The sequence below is a fragment of the Drosophila novamexicana genome, unplaced genomic scaffold (genome assembly GCF_003285875.2).
Source record: "Drosophila novamexicana strain 15010-1031.04,08,12 unplaced genomic scaffold, DnovRS2.1 tig00000485-arrow-pilon, whole genome shotgun sequence".
In the NCBI taxonomy this organism is placed as follows: domain Eukaryota; kingdom Metazoa; phylum Arthropoda; class Insecta; order Diptera; family Drosophilidae; genus Drosophila; species Drosophila novamexicana.
In genome coordinates, this window is record NW_020824808.1 from 3002268 (window position 1) to 3017390 (window position 15123).

Sequence of the window (15123 nt, forward strand, 5' to 3'; positions counted from 1 at the left end):
AGACATTAAGTAGGAACAATAACATACGAAGTACAAACACGGCCGGGTAGGGCCGGGGTACATGACTGGCAAAACTCCCGAACAGAACTGAACAGGAACCGACCAGGAACAGTAGAGCCAAAGCCCAAATACTTTAGACTTTGTGCCGGTTGCACTTGATGCTCCTTGGCTTTATGGGCTTGTGAAAATGTCTGCGCATGTCAAAAGCTGCTGGGATTGCTAAGGAGGGCGTAGGGCGGAGGGCAGCCTGCAGCAGGAACAACAATACAAGCAACAAGTACGAGTTGTAGTTGAAGGCGAATGCTGGAAAGGATTTCGTGTCGTTTTGTCATCGCATGTTCGATGCTGGCAAATGAAAACGTGAGCCGTACTTTTAGCATTTGCTGCTTATAAATATGCATTTCTCGATACAATTTTTTTTTCTTATGCCTTCCTTTTTTTTGCCATATAATTTAAGCAACGAAACTCAATAAACAATGCCGCAGAGTCAACCAACCAGCCGGGGGAACTGAAGTTGCAATTTTGTTGTCAACGAAACGCCAAAGAGACGCGCCAAGTTGCGCCGCCAAACGCCAGACAGTTGCCATCAAATACTTCAGAGCTGGCTGAATGATGCGGATGATGTGCTGCTTGGAGGAGCACATCAAGTTTTGATTTAAACTTTCATCGCGAGCCACTTCAGAGAGCACCATCGATAATGCCGCCGACTGTGTCAAGTGTCTGGAGCTGCACATGGCCGTCAGACGGGGTCGTCGCTTTCCTTTCAGCTGTTGCTACATTTAAATCATTTATAAACGTAAAAAGGGAAAATACAAGCATAAATCCGAAGAGCGAAGAAGAAGTTGATTGGGAATTCAAATCGTTTAGTTTGAACTTTATATTTTACATACGATTAACAAATTCCCGATCATTAAACCCAATTGCCTGGCCCCAAACGACTATGGTCTGTTGTCTGTGCCTTTTCAGGCCGATTATTAATGATTTCCGTTCAATTTTTCATAGATGAATGTAGAGTGCAAGGTCATCAAAAGACGTGTTGATTACCAACAACAATAATAACAACAATAAATTAATAGCAGACGAGCCAGCACTGAGTTGGACAACCCGCGGTTAATGAAACCCCGAAAGGTATTTTTCTATACCCTAACCCCAAAAAGGGTTCGCAAAGGGCATGACCAGCTGGAATATTCAAATCGATCAGAAGCCTGAAATTATATTTATCAGCCTGAATTCCAGATAATTTTTTAACAACAGGTAAGTGGTCGCTAAACCCGAACTATATTCTTCTCTTTAGTTAAATATAAAAATCTTTTAACAGAGTTCGAGCAGCACATAATTGAACATATGTATTAGAGAAGAGAGCAATTAAAAATTGAATATATTTAATACAATAACTTACAAGCAAAGATGTGAACCCAAATCTGTGTTCATGGATAATGAACAGATTCACAAACCGAATCTAAGGAATTCAAGCCATAACCCGGAACAATTTTTGTGGGGATTTCTGCCCTGATTTAGATAATATTATCTAGATATATACATATTATCTATCTTTCAAATGACATTTCTCAAACATAGTTGTCACCTATCTGAACAAAATTTTAATCGAATATAAATATTATATAATTGGGCTTATACTGGGTATATTTCAGTCGATACATAAAAATGTATTTAGGTACTTTGATGGATTGCGTTGAGAGTTTGTGCGTGTGTGCGTTATATAGACAAATCTATTTTCCATGTACAACACATTTTACATACACAAATTCTGTTTACAAACACACAATGCCATGGGTAAGGAGCACAAGATAAACCGTTTTGATTTGATTTATAACAATTTAAAAGCATTAAAAATTGTACTCGTAATATAAATTTGTCGATTCATCGAGCGTTAATTTCACAACTTAAATGTTTGAAAATTTCGCTTGGATATCATGTAAATCGCTGTCTGCTGAAAAGTGTAAACAAAAGTAAAGATCGTTAAACGGAAGATGGAAAGTGTAAATAATGCAACTATAGAGTTTGGATATAAACTCGAATTTAAAATCTGATGCTGCACATTTATCTAGCTTAAATTTGCGATGCAGGAGTCTGCATTGAATTGTTGCAAATTTATATATGCTGCCATTAAGATACAAAACGTTGCAGTTGCAGTTGCCAATGAGTGGCAAATGTAATACAACACTAATTGGCCGCTCATGAGGCGTCTAATGCCAAATGCAGCAACGGGCGGCTGACGTCTGCCCACAGACAATGGCCAGCCAGCAGCACTCTGTGGCCAGCTTCAAATGAAACTCGTTAAATATTTATGAGGAGCACGAGGTGCATGCATACCACACACACACACACACATACACACTAACACACACACAACACCAAGCCAAGCCAAGCATCTTGTCCAGATGTGTAGCCCATAATTGTGCACAGATTTTGATTTGGAGTCCGCTGGATGTAGTAGCCGCGGCAACACCGCTCGCCTTACCGTGCCTTGCCTTACCGTGCCTTGCCTTGCCCCTAGCCATATGCTGCATATACAGCTAGCTGTAAAAAGCCAAAGCCAAAGTGTAGTGAGTACCTGGCCCATAGCTCTCGGCGCAACACTTGAGCGCAGGACCAGAGCAGCCGAAGCAGCCGCAGCAACAACCTGTTTCGTGGGAACATTACCTACTCTGGGCCTGACTCCACCTCTGACTCCGACTGAGTGTTGCTTGGGGCTCGAGCTGCGGCGGCTCGCGCTGCAGCAACATTGCCTGACCATTCGTCGACTTTGACTCTGACTGACGAACTGGCTAACTGACTGAATGACTGACTGACTGACGAGCTGCTGCTGCTGCTGCTGCTCATAAATGAAACCTGTTAAATGAATGAAATAAAGTGTTATTTGCTCGGCTCACAAATGTTTCGTTGGGGCATTGGTTCTTTTTTTGGTGCTGGGCTGCTTGGATTATGCGCGCCAAGGCGCGTCTTTATGCCACAAACTGTGCTCTAACTCGCTGTGTGTGTGTTAGTGTGTGTATGTGTGTGTGTGTATGTTTTATGTGCTTGTTGTGCTCCGGTTCTTGGACTTTGTTAGCTTTTGGAACGCAGCCTCAACATGCCGCAACCTGTACGTAGTTTAATTTGATTTTTTCCGAGCTTGACTGGGCAGCCCTGCCCTTACACACACACATACACACACACACACTAACACACGCACACATGTGTGTGAGTGACTTGTAAATTTTTGATTCTGTTCGCTGTTATTGTTTTTGTTGCTGCCGGCCTGTTTTTTTATATTTATATTTTTTTGTTGTTTACCTACAGTAGTTGTAGCTGCATGTTTTGTGTTGGCTTTCAAGTTGGTCTTCAACTTGAGTTTTATTTTTAACTTAATTTCTTGGCTCGGCCTCGGCCAACTCGTCCATGCGTAATTCATATTTTACTTAAGCCGAACCCAGTTCCAAGGCACATAATTCGCAACTTTGGATCCCTGTGCATACCATATAATTTGCGGCAACAACAATTTCTGGTCGTGTTGATCTCCAGCTCAAAAAAAAAAAAAAAATTGAAAGCCAAAAGGAGAGATTGGGGGGCGCATAGCTTTAGCCAACGCGTAATTGCCATTGCCCGGCTTTAGCCCAATAAATGCGGATTTTACATCATTTAGAGTCACTCGGCAGTCGTTTATTATTTCACTCGTCTCAGGGCAGAGCTGCTCGGATTTAAATTTTATTGTGTACATTTTAATTTAAATTAATATGTATTTTATTCGCAAAGCTGATGTTCCCTTTGCCTGATACACTCTGGCCCTGATACACTCTGGCCCTGGCCGGCTGTTAAAATGTTGGCTTAATTCGACAATTTAATTTGGGTTTATGCCGCTAAATACGAACACAATCTTGTGGCCAAGAAAAGGCCATTGGTCTTGGGCTCATGTGAAATGAGGAAGCTGCTCCAAATGGGAGGCGTGTTCGCGTCTCGTGTACGCCACTTTTTTGTTGGTGAAAACTTTTGGTTTTTGGATACAAATTGGAAAGGGAATTGCGATTTAAGGCAAGACTAATAAAGAAAGAGATCACATATACTAAACAGATATAATTATGGTTGTTCAAACACCTCGAACAACGCAAGCGCTATTGATGGTGCTACTGAAATCTCTTTTTTTATGTAGCTTCTTTGAGACAACTGTTCAAATTTTCATGAAAGAAATTTAATGGAAGAAAAAATGTTTTTTCACATTTCCATAATCCATAATCGAATTGCATAAAAATTCATAGGGACTTAATGTCTTTTATCTACATCAAATTCGTTTTTCTTTTTTTCTCGCCAAATAACTGATCTTTAACAATTAAGTATTAATAATAAAGTCTTTTAATGAATGAGTCTGAACTTATATTATATAATTGCTCTCATTAGATTTTAAAGAAAAACACAACAAATTATATTCAATGAATCTATAGAAAATAAAAATTAATTTTACTTGTCTACCCAAAAAACACTATGCAACAGCATATGACGGTCTTTGATAAAACCTATATTTTTTTATAGTTCTGGGAACCCCGAATATGAAATAAATAGTTCATCTATTGATACTATTTATTGGCTTTTCATTGGCTTAAGCTTTTTGAAATCGATTGAGATTTGCGAAAATAATGCAAATATAAAAACTAACTCTAGCTAAAAGTAGTGCATGTGCCAAAGGTTATAGTTTAACTTGGTTTAATAGACTATTAGACCATTTGCCGATAGTTCAGCTGTTTAACCGAATAAATCTGTGGCAGAGACAAGGCGCCTTCCGCAAAACTAAATCCCAAGAAATATATTATTTATGTAAGTTGAGCTGAGAAAACTACTTGAAAACTACTTGCCGAAGCGCAGCTAATTTTTGTTTCATTTTCTAAATAAAGATCTTTGGCCACTACGGATATTAATCAAAGTTAGAAACTGAGCGTTTTTAATCTTTTACACTCTTTCCAATCAAAATATGCAGAGCTGTAACAAAAGATTCAGATTGTGTTTCATATTTTGTTCTGTTCTCGTTCTTGTACGCTTCGGATGCCCTGGCGCATTGGGGGTAGTCCCGCAGCCGGGGCGCCAAGCATTTTAGTTCCACTTTAGGCGCACAGACGAGGCCATGCTTAGAAGAACCGAAATATGTATCCACAACATTGATGATGACTAACGGATTCGTTTACATTTTGTTCCCATGAACAAAAATATTTAATTTGATTGCCGTTTTTATGTCTTCATTAGCAAAATGCTACAAAAGTAATAAATTAGAGATTGCGGCTTTTCGAAAACGCGTTATTTCCGTGTGCGTGTGTGTGTGTGTGCGTGTGTATTTATGTATGTTCGTAAGTCTGTAATTTGGCCCATGCATGAAGATTAACGCCTGATTAATGAACACGATTATTCATAATTCTTATCACTGGGCCCCTTACAAATAATTGAAACATTTTCGCGGCGGCGGCATCTGTGACTGCATTCAATGCTAATTCGACTTCATAGAATTTGATTTAGAGATCATTAAGAGCGAGCGCGAGCACAACATGGACATGGACATATACATGCGCTTCCTTTGCTGCCATTATTGATGATGCGTCTTCACATACGTACGCACCTGTGTATGCCTGTGTATGCGTGTGTGTGTTTGTGATTCCTCTGTCTGCACATTTGCGGCACGCAGCTCGTCAATCAATTGACCAGCCAACTTGCAACCGGTTTGTGCTCCACTTCCAATGCACACTTTTTATACCCTAAGCCCAGTTTTAAAAAGGGTGTATTGGTTTATGCACTTGTATGTAACAGGCGGAAGAAAGCATCTCCTATTCTCTTACTTCTTATTTTAAGACAAAATACACCAAAAATCTTTTGAAGGCTCTCGCAACGTATAAATGGAGTGGGAATATTTTTGGACCCCTCCCTCACTTACCGAAAGTGAGGGGTAAAGAGAACATGTGTTTGTATGCATATGGGTGTGTATGTATAGAAGGAGTGTATGTAACGGTCGCATGACACTGGGGTAAGGGTATCTCCTGGCGTGCTCTTTCGACTAGTGAGCTCTGACTTAATATCGCTTTTTTTTAGTATACCCTAACAAAAAAAGGAAGGGGTCGCCTCAGTCGAAGGTTTCTGCACTTAATCATATATAATTTTCTTAAAGACCACATTTTAAGCAATCAAAAAGTCATATTTATAAATATCCGGCACTTTTGAATTGGCAAATATATACATAACTTACATTAAGTATTGCATTAACTTCGAATAAGTTAAATTATATTGAAATCAAAAATAAACGATTCACGACAAATCGAACTAAATAATAATAATCATAATATTAAATATAATAAAACAATTATATATGAGAGAAAAATAAGAAGTATTTAATTGCTGAAATGTGTTTCGCGCCCATCCTCTATACCAATAATTTGTGTGGATGTCTCCTGTTTTTCTTCTTTTTTTTTCATCGTATCGCTTTTGAGCTGATAAGCGTGTGCTAAATATATATATGAATAATATATCCCGCAACATATGTATATCAAATGTTGCTATAAAAGCGGCAGATTAATTTAAAAATTCGCGAATGGCCGTTCAGTCTTTGAAGCACAATGATCAAATCTGGATCTGTTCTAATCGCATTTGTGCTCTGCCTGTTGGCGGGCGACGCTAATAGCTCATTATCAAGTAAGCTATATATACAAATACATATATATAGACATATTTTAATTGAAACAACCCACCGAATTAGTTACCTGCAATGGCAATCCACAGCAGGATTACCTGAAGATTAACTCGAAGTACTTCTTTATATGGCACACAAAGGTTGGCTGGTTTCATGCATCACACATATGCCGGCGATTTGGCGGAGATCTGGCCCTTATCGAATCGGAAGAGGAGATGACGTCTATTTCCAATTTTCTACTGAGCCAGGGTTATGACGGCTCCGCTTGGTTTTGGACATCGGGCAACGATATTGTTCAAAATCGTCGTTTCGAATCAATAACAAACGGAATGCCCTTGAACTATACCAAATGGTCACATGGCGAGCCCGATAATGCGGGTGGCAACGAGCATTGCGTGCATTTGTGGTTACGTGATGGCTCCTTCAAAATGAACGACTGGATATGTCGTGAAAGGGCTCATGTCTTATGTCAAAACCAAAATCACACACGTTGCTGGGAGGCTTATAATTAAGACTTTCTGGATTGGTTTCTTATCTCAATAAAATTTGTGCATATAACATTTTTTTTGGCTTTTTTAAGAATTTTTAATTTCATTGTCTATTGACGCAACATTTTAATACATAATACAAAAGGTCAGCCAGCAAGGTAATCGAAATCACAATTGTTATCAAAACGGCAAATATATTACCGAACCATTTTGAGTTTTTTTTTTGCAATGTGCAAATAACAATTCGCATATATAACATCATTTAACAACATTTAAATTTGACTATTTTAAGTTATAAAAAATTACGTTCATAAGCAACTACCAGTTCGAGAAGTTCCAATATAACGTTTTTTCTAACTATTCCTAGCTGTTGTACCGTAAACAGCGTATTGTGCAGTCAGTTGCATCCGACTACACCTTTTTTATACTATTTACGCTGTCATAAGATGATTACACTATTCGCTTGAGGCTGCTCTTAATCACACTCAAAAATCATAATAAGCTTTTGATGACGTCAATTTTTAAGAATGTGGTAAATAGATTTTTATCTATGTACATGTCCGACAACTGTTGCAGTTGGACTACTGAAGAAATCCCTAAAGATCGAACCAAGCTCACACTCTTTCCCCTCTAAAAAAAATCACAGTTTGAAAGCAACTGCTGTACAGACACAGATTCATTAAGCCACTTAGACAGAAGATTCTTTCCGACTAACTCAAGCAGTCAAACACTGTGAACAGGTTATAGAACAGTTGGTTATACCCGAATTAAAAGTTTGCTTTGCTTTTTTTTCTTAATATGATTATCTAAGCATGTGTTGATTTTTCCAGCTCAGCGTTCGCGGCGCTTTTCCAACTGTCAACGGCGCACAGCCGTCCACTGATTCGCAGATTCAGTTTGACAGTCGATCTGGTTTTTCATTAATGAACATGAGCGAGACTGTGGAGGAACACACGCACCGAACGCGACAAACACGACACAACACGGCTATGGTCATTTGATTTATGGCATGGGCCTAGCTAAAGGGTAGACACTGAGAGATATTCGGCAGTACGTTTGAGTCAGTCAGTTGGCCAGTTGGCCAGGCTCCAGGGCACCCTAATGAAGATAATTTATTATGCGATGCCGTTTAATTAAAATCAGATAACCAGAGATCGTTCGCTGGCCCTCAACTCCTTCAAGCTGCATGCATACATATACGAACGTATATCCATTGGGCTGCCCGGCTCCAAGCGTTCCAGCAACTGGCATTGTCAGCTCCTCATCCGCCGCCGCAGCTGCCGCAGCATTCCCAGACTCTGCCTGAAGCTCTGAGGAAATGCTCTGACGTTTGGTAGTTGTTGCTGCTACTGTTATCATACCCTATATCCATTGAAAAAGGGGTACAATGTTTTGTTGGTGTGCCTATTCTTGCTCAGCATATGTCCTTCTGCATGTTTATAACAATTCGTCAAATCACAAGATCGATATTTATCGGTATTATAGCTTCCGGGTCTACAAAAGCTTGAGCCATACAATTTGTAATATATATATACTCCCGTATATCATAGGCAGAACGGGTCTATCATTCATCAATCCGTAAAATAATATCAATAAAAATCGATTTTATCGATAGTTTCTCCCATTTCTATAATACCGATATATATCGATTCTCATAAGACAAAGAAAATATGAAAAAAAAATCAGTTATTAATCTAAGGGCCCTATTTGGGACATGCAAATTTCATAAAGTTCAGACCATAAGCACGAATGCTTCTCAAGGATGCATTCATCACACTGTGGAGCAAGGGGAAGAAGAGGCACAGCCGCTGTATGTATTCTTAAGTGCGTTAGTATTTGAGATAATAAAGTGTTATTTATACACATACAGAAGGTACACATATTAAATATAAAGCCTTGCAAAGGCAGCTCGTCTTAAGGGTTAAGGGTCAGGTTAAGGGTATCGGCAAGTCGTGCACTCCCGACTAGAGCACTCTTGCTTGTTGTTGTTCTTATTGTTAATTTCCCAGGCGCAGGCCAACAAGATTTCGCGTTAAGTTCAACAACTAAAAGCAACAAAGTTGTAGCCGGTCAACGTCGCGTCGTCGTCGTCGTCGTCAAACGTCGCCGGTGGCAGCTGCGACTGCCCCTCAGTTTCGATTGCCATACATGATTGGGCATTGGTTCTTTATCAGGATCTTGTTTAGGCCATCTCGGTGCTTTGTTGCCGTTCGAGTTGGACTTTTAGTGCGCCCCTTTATTGTGGCTGCGGCCTTCATTATCAATCCTATGCAAATGATTTTTAATTGTCTGACCGGCTTGTTAAGGCCGCTGGAAATCTCTATTTAAACGCTTGTCGAAACGGCTAAATGACGACTTAAGTGTCTGGGACCACACAGCAAGCAGAGGCATGACTCAGGACGTGGCCAAAATGCTGTCGGCCATGGCCATTACGCAACGAACGGATCGTAAATATTAATTGAACGTAGCGAAAATTGGTATGCGCCCATTTTTGGCACTTTCACGCATTTGCATAGCCAAAATGTTTTGAGAGGGGGCGCTAGCCGGGGTTTTGCGCTCACGAAAATCTACATTTCACTTTACTAAGTAGGCGGAGCATAGACGAATGTCTAGCGGCCATTTAAGAGCGACTGAAGCCTCAGTTTAAGAGCAACATTTGCTCTTTGGCCAAAGCCAAGCAATGCCTCTTGTAGACGGCGAAAGAGAGAGAAGACCTCTCTCTGTCTCTGTCCTTCTCTTTCTCTCGCGCATTATTAAATTCGCTCAGCAATGCAGCTCAGAAATCAATCACAGGTGCAGCTCTGCGGCACAGTTTGAGAGCCACTGAAAATGCTAAAAGCAAGTTTCCTTGCATGGTCGCCGTATCATAAATCAAGCCGGCAAAGAGTGTGAAATTTTTACCAGCCAACTTTATGTATGTCGCGCGCATTTTTAGCCATTTATGACTTAATTTCAATTACACATATTTGGCCAAATTATTTGCTGACACTTTGGGGGCAATTAAAATGGCAACACGTGCAACCCAACACGGCCAAAGATGCGAACGGCTTTTAATTAAAAAACCTGGCCGCAAAAGTCGCGCAGTTGCATTTGGCAAGTCCTTTAAAAAGCATCTATCATATTGACAGCGGCAGCAGGAACTAAAGATATTATTTTACTAATTTTAAGATGCAAATCCGGCTCGAAACAGGATTGTCAATAAGATTTTTATCATTAACAAACCCAATTAGTAGCCAAAAAAAGCATTAACTAAAACTGAACCCGAATCGAACCATATTTCTTCTTAAGACATAAATTATTTTTGGCTATGATATCAGCGGAAATGACTGATCCTAGAGGATATGAGGAGAAGATAGGCCATTTTCCGGAACATCTTCGAGAACGATCTCGGAAATTTTTAGGGCAAGATCGGTCAAACAAAAGGTTCTTTTGTTAAGCAATTTTTTGAAAGTTATTTTCCTCATACTTGGTATTTACAACTGTCGAAAAATTAATTATATTTTTTTTAAGATATCTTGACCGGAAAACTATATCAAATTGGAGCAGTGGAACGGATATAAGTATAAAGGTATTAATTTTTGGCGTGATAAAGAAAGCTATTAGCTCTGATTATTTAAATTGGAAAATGTGAGCTGACTGTGAAAATTCCTAGTTCCCAAATCAAGGGGGGAAGCATTTGTTTGAAATGGAAGTTGATTTATATTTAAGATCACTAAGCCTTGAAAATTTATGAAGTCAATCAATCAACTCTCCATTAGCAAAGTCTATCAAAAAGTAGCAGATGTTAATGAATTTCTAAGTAATTTAATTTTTTGAAAGTTTGATTTGCTCATTTATTAAATTACTAAAAAATTAATTTACAAAAGTAGCTATTAGTAGAAAATGCCTTTGGTATGCATTATAATACATCTACTCTAGTGTCTTATGTAATCCACTCAATTGACGACAATTTCAATTTGTCAATTTGCTATTGTTTTGGCCACATGAGTTCTGCTGTGCCCGCGGCGCACCTTGCGGCTCGGAGCCGTCCACAGTTGACGGCAAGGTGCAGCAGAGAACGGCTCCAGTTTCGGTGGACAACGCCCCAGAGCCCTCAGCTAACCCAGCAAACCCAGGTGGCATCGACTTTAGAAAGTCAGCTCCAAAAAAAAAACTTAAATCGCTGCGCTTAAAACGGTAAAGCCAAAGCCTTTTCCTTTTGCCAGCAACAGGACGGAAAAGCAAAGACGTAAAAGCGGAGCCGACATCGAAAGCCTATATAGTATATATGTACGTATATAACTCATTGCAGACATTTGGCCTTTTATTAATTGTTTGACGGCGCCCGTGCCCATGAAGCTGCTACTCTCCCAGAACCCCCCACCAAAGCCCCCCACCACAACCTGGATTTTCCTCGCTCTGTTCCAGTGTCTGGGCGTGATGAGAAATTTAATATTGGCAAACGGATAAAACCGCCAGATAATTATACATTTTGAGTGGCCCAAGCTGCAGTTGTTGCTGGCTGCTGGCTGCTGGCTGCCGCTGCTGCTGTCTGAAGGCCCGGCTATTTGGCTTACTGGCGCTGGCTTACTGGCCACCAGTTTGCAGTTGCTGTTTTTTTTTTTTTTTAGTTCATGATAGTATAAAATTTCATTTCATTAAAGTGCATCACGACGGACAGCGGACAACAGACAACGGCTGGTGGAATCAATGAGCGGCCGCTAACATAGTTGAGCCGCTGCAGTCATTGCCCTCTCTGCCCGTCCCGCTGCCCGATGGCTAGCCAAGCAGCTACCAGCAAGCGGCAGCTAGCAGCAAGCAGCAAGCAGCCAGCAGCCAGGCAACAAAACTTCCTTGCTTACTTTTCTTCTTATTGGCAGATTACGGCAGCGGGGTGGGCCGCTGGTACGTACCAACTTATAATCAAATCCGATAAAAAATTTCATTATTGCTGCGGCAGCGGCAACAACAGCAACAACAACAGCAGCGCCCATAACTGTTTTGCAGGTAATCTGTGATGTTGTTTTTGTTGTTGTTGTTGTTGTTATGATTGTTGCTGGCTGCACTTAATTTTCGCATGCGCACTGAGAGCTCATGATCGCGATTTCTTCGTTCCGTTCCCTGCCGTTCCGCAGCGGACGCCATTTTGATTTTTGGTTCTCAGCCACTGCAACTCTGGGGTCAGCAGCAGCAGCGTCCAAGGAATAGAAAGAAGCTTTGATTTGAAATAGCAGTCTCCGCTGTATTTGTTGTTGTTGTTGTTGTGCTGGCGTTGCTCTAGCAACATAAATTGGGACGTGATTATGAAATAATTGCAGATCTCTTTTATAGCTTGTAACTTTGGTCTTGCGCAATGTACGGCCAAGCTAAAGCCAATCAGTCGCTTGTTGATTTAAGATCGGCTCATGATGAGAACGTGTTGAGGCAACAACGCGATCGCAACACCTCGGGGAGTTTGACACGAACAGAAGCAGTGACAGGGCGACAGTTGATGCTTGACAGCCATATCACAGCGATCACTAAGGGACTACAAACAATGGTAAGAAATAAAATAAAAATTGCAACTCTTACTCATTACAATTGTAAGTACATTGTGTAGAACTTAACCGGAAGTCAAATGCTAACATGCGCTTTTCAAATCTTATCTAATCTTATCTTATCTCTATTTGTAACAAAAAATATTTGTTCTGAATGACTGGCTGACTGATTGGTGGTGATCTAGCTAAGATATGGTTTACAGTAGTTATATTATGTGACGATGTGAAAAATCTTAGAAAATTTTAATTTTACATTTGAAACTTCAGCTCCATTCAATTTTAAAGATCTTTGAGAAAACTCGTCGTCTTGCGCTTTTTTTTTAAATCATTCTCTATCCCCTGACTGAAAATGAGACTTAGTGTTACACTTCTTTCATCTTTCGTGTGATAAGCCATCCGATTCGAAATGGATCCAATACTCAATGTTACTCGAAATAATATTATTCATCTTGTATAATTGTATATAGAAAACTTGGGACTTTACTCACCTTGACCTATATTCCGTTCGCCAAGCATATCAATTGCAAACTCTGTGGCGACCAACAGTGACACCCAGAAGAAACTCACGTCATGCGAACTTTGGGCATTTCCAGTCAGCAGCTACTTGCGAGTCCGTTGCAGCTCGGCTACTGCTCGTTTGTTCGCATATGCAAATTAAATATAATTTCAACACTCGCAATGCTGTTGATTCTTTTGCTGTACGTCCATAATTTACATGAGGTTAACACGCAAGCAAACAGGCCGCAGCAGACGCTTCAGGACTGGCCTTAATTATCTCCTGGAAATCGAATGCACGCACAGAGCATACAGTGCGGCTAAGGTAACAGAAGCAACAATAGCTGGAGCAGCAACAGGAGCAGCAGGAAAGCGCATCAAGTTTGTAAAGTTAAAAAGAAATTCTATTGCAGCGTTGAATGTTGAAATATTGCCAAATCATGGCTCTGAAGTAAATAAATTTCCACGCCACCGCTCGCCGTGACCGCTGAACTTCTGACGTAGGCAGGGGCAGAGACACAGGAGCAGAAGCGGCAGCAGCAGCAGCAGCAGCTAAAATGCCTGGCCGTGTATAAATAAGTAACCTGAGCTGCGCAACACGTTGCCTGACAGTCCAAAAACGGCACACGGCTCAGCTGGGTTCGGATCGGATCGGATCGGCTGGGCAGCGAGTTGGTTGCCAACTTGTTTGGATGCCGCTGCCGCTGTCGCTGCAGCATCAGCAGCAGCAGAAGCTGCCTGCCCCTTTTGCAGATTGCAGCAGTTCGCGTGTGCGCATGGCGGCTTTTTGATTTATTTGCGATTTATGCACTTGGCTGCCGCTGTCAGTTTGCTCGACAGTCGGGTCTCGGGGGTGGTTCCTTGCCACATTTGCGCGCATCCACTTGACCGATTTCCGCAAGCCAGAGATTGCGTCTCGCAGCTAGAGCTCATGCTCTTTATTCTCAAACAAATGATAAACGAAATATCTATAATATATACAGACAAGCAATATATATGTATGTACTATATGTGTAGACTCGAAAGGCATCGAAATTTAGTTACGCTACGCGTGTTAACCGATGTGATGGAAAGCATGTGAAGTTCTTGTTTGCGTACATTAATCGTCTGCAGCTGCCCAGCGGATTACCGTTGTGAAGTAGTTATCAGTTAGATAACAGAAATACGCGATTATACGGCGGGGGGCAGTGGGCTAAGCGCTTGGGGGCGCCTTGTTGGCGAAAAACCACATAAGGCCCATTAGGCAACTGGGCGGACTATTGTTGACGGCGCCTTGCTGCACCATACGCTTGGCCTCTTCCAGAGACAGTTCCACCACCTCAATCAATTCATCATCGACGCCGCCGCCGCCGTGCGCTTTATCCGCATCTGTCACCTCGCAGTAGTACATGGCCTGCTTGGCGCCCGACGAGCCCACACCAGATCTGCAAGTGCCGACCGTTCGAGTCATTTGCTGTTAGCAAGTTAGCCGCTCCATCACATACCTATAGACCATGACTTGCTCGATGCGCTCCACGGGCACATCGTAGCCGCACTCCTCCAGCACCTCCTCGCGAGCGATTTCCTGCCAGCTCATCGACTTATCCACAATGCCGGCGCACAATTCCAAGGTTACGCCAATAGAAGGCGGAAAAGCCTTCAGATCGACCTTGTCGAAACCACCCTCCTCACTGGCAATCACACCGTGATAGACTGCCGGTCGAAACTGACGCACCAGCACAAGTTTCTGGCGCGTTGTGTTAAATAAGACAATCGCAACGCTGTCGTGCACTTTCAATAGATCCCAGTTCTTTTCGACGCCATTTTGCACGTAATACATACGAAACGGTTTTACATAGGGCGAATCCTCGGGCAGCGGGCCCAACCAGATCTTTGTAATGTTTTCCATTTTGGAATAAATCAAACTGCAGCCGACAGCTGATTTTGGCAAAAACAAGTGACAAGCTAGACAGACAAAAAATAC

General features: G+C 41.3%; 2 protein-coding genes across 2 annotated transcripts; one reads left to right on the plus strand and one right to left on the minus strand.

Annotated features, from left to right (window-relative positions):
- Positions 1-6587: 6587 nt before the first annotated feature.
- LOC115761485 (C-type lectin 37Db-like) lies at positions 6588-7173 on the plus strand. Its single transcript, XM_030703251.1, has 2 exons — positions 6588-6663; positions 6728-7173. The coding sequence occupies exons 1-2, from the start codon at positions 6588-6590 to the stop codon at positions 7171-7173; spliced, it is 522 nt and encodes a 173-aa protein (XP_030559111.1).
- A 6896-nt stretch (positions 7174-14069) lies between these two features.
- On the minus strand, positions 14070-15101 carry LOC115761640 (uridine diphosphate glucose pyrophosphatase NUDT14-like). The gene is made up of 2 exons (XM_030703474.1): positions 14645-15101; positions 14070-14584 (listed from the first exon to the last, which is right to left on the minus strand). Exons 1-2 carry the CDS (start codon positions 15046-15048, stop codon positions 14353-14355), a joined length of 636 nt encoding a protein of 211 aa, XP_030559334.1. The 5' UTR covers positions 15049-15101; the 3' UTR covers positions 14070-14352.
- Positions 15102-15123: the final 22 nt, after the last annotated feature.

Excerpts from the sequence above, each read along its gene's own strand:
- LOC115761485 (XM_030703251.1), top strand. The coding sequence starts at position 6,588 with ATGATCAAATCTGGATCTGTTCTAATCGCATTTGTGCTCTGCCTGTTG. Across the intron at positions 6,664-6,727 it reads CGCTAATAGCTCATTATCAA|TTACCTGCAATGGCAATCCA; the intron begins GTAAGCTATATA and ends CCACCGAATTAG.
- LOC115761640 (XM_030703474.1), bottom strand. The coding sequence starts at position 15,048 with ATGGAAAACATTACAAAGATCTGGTTGGGCCCGCTGCCCGAGGATTCG. Across the intron at positions 14,585-14,644 it reads GAGCAAGTCATGGTCTATAG|ATCTGGTGTGGGCTCGTCGG; the intron begins GTATGTGATGGA and ends CGGCACTTGCAG.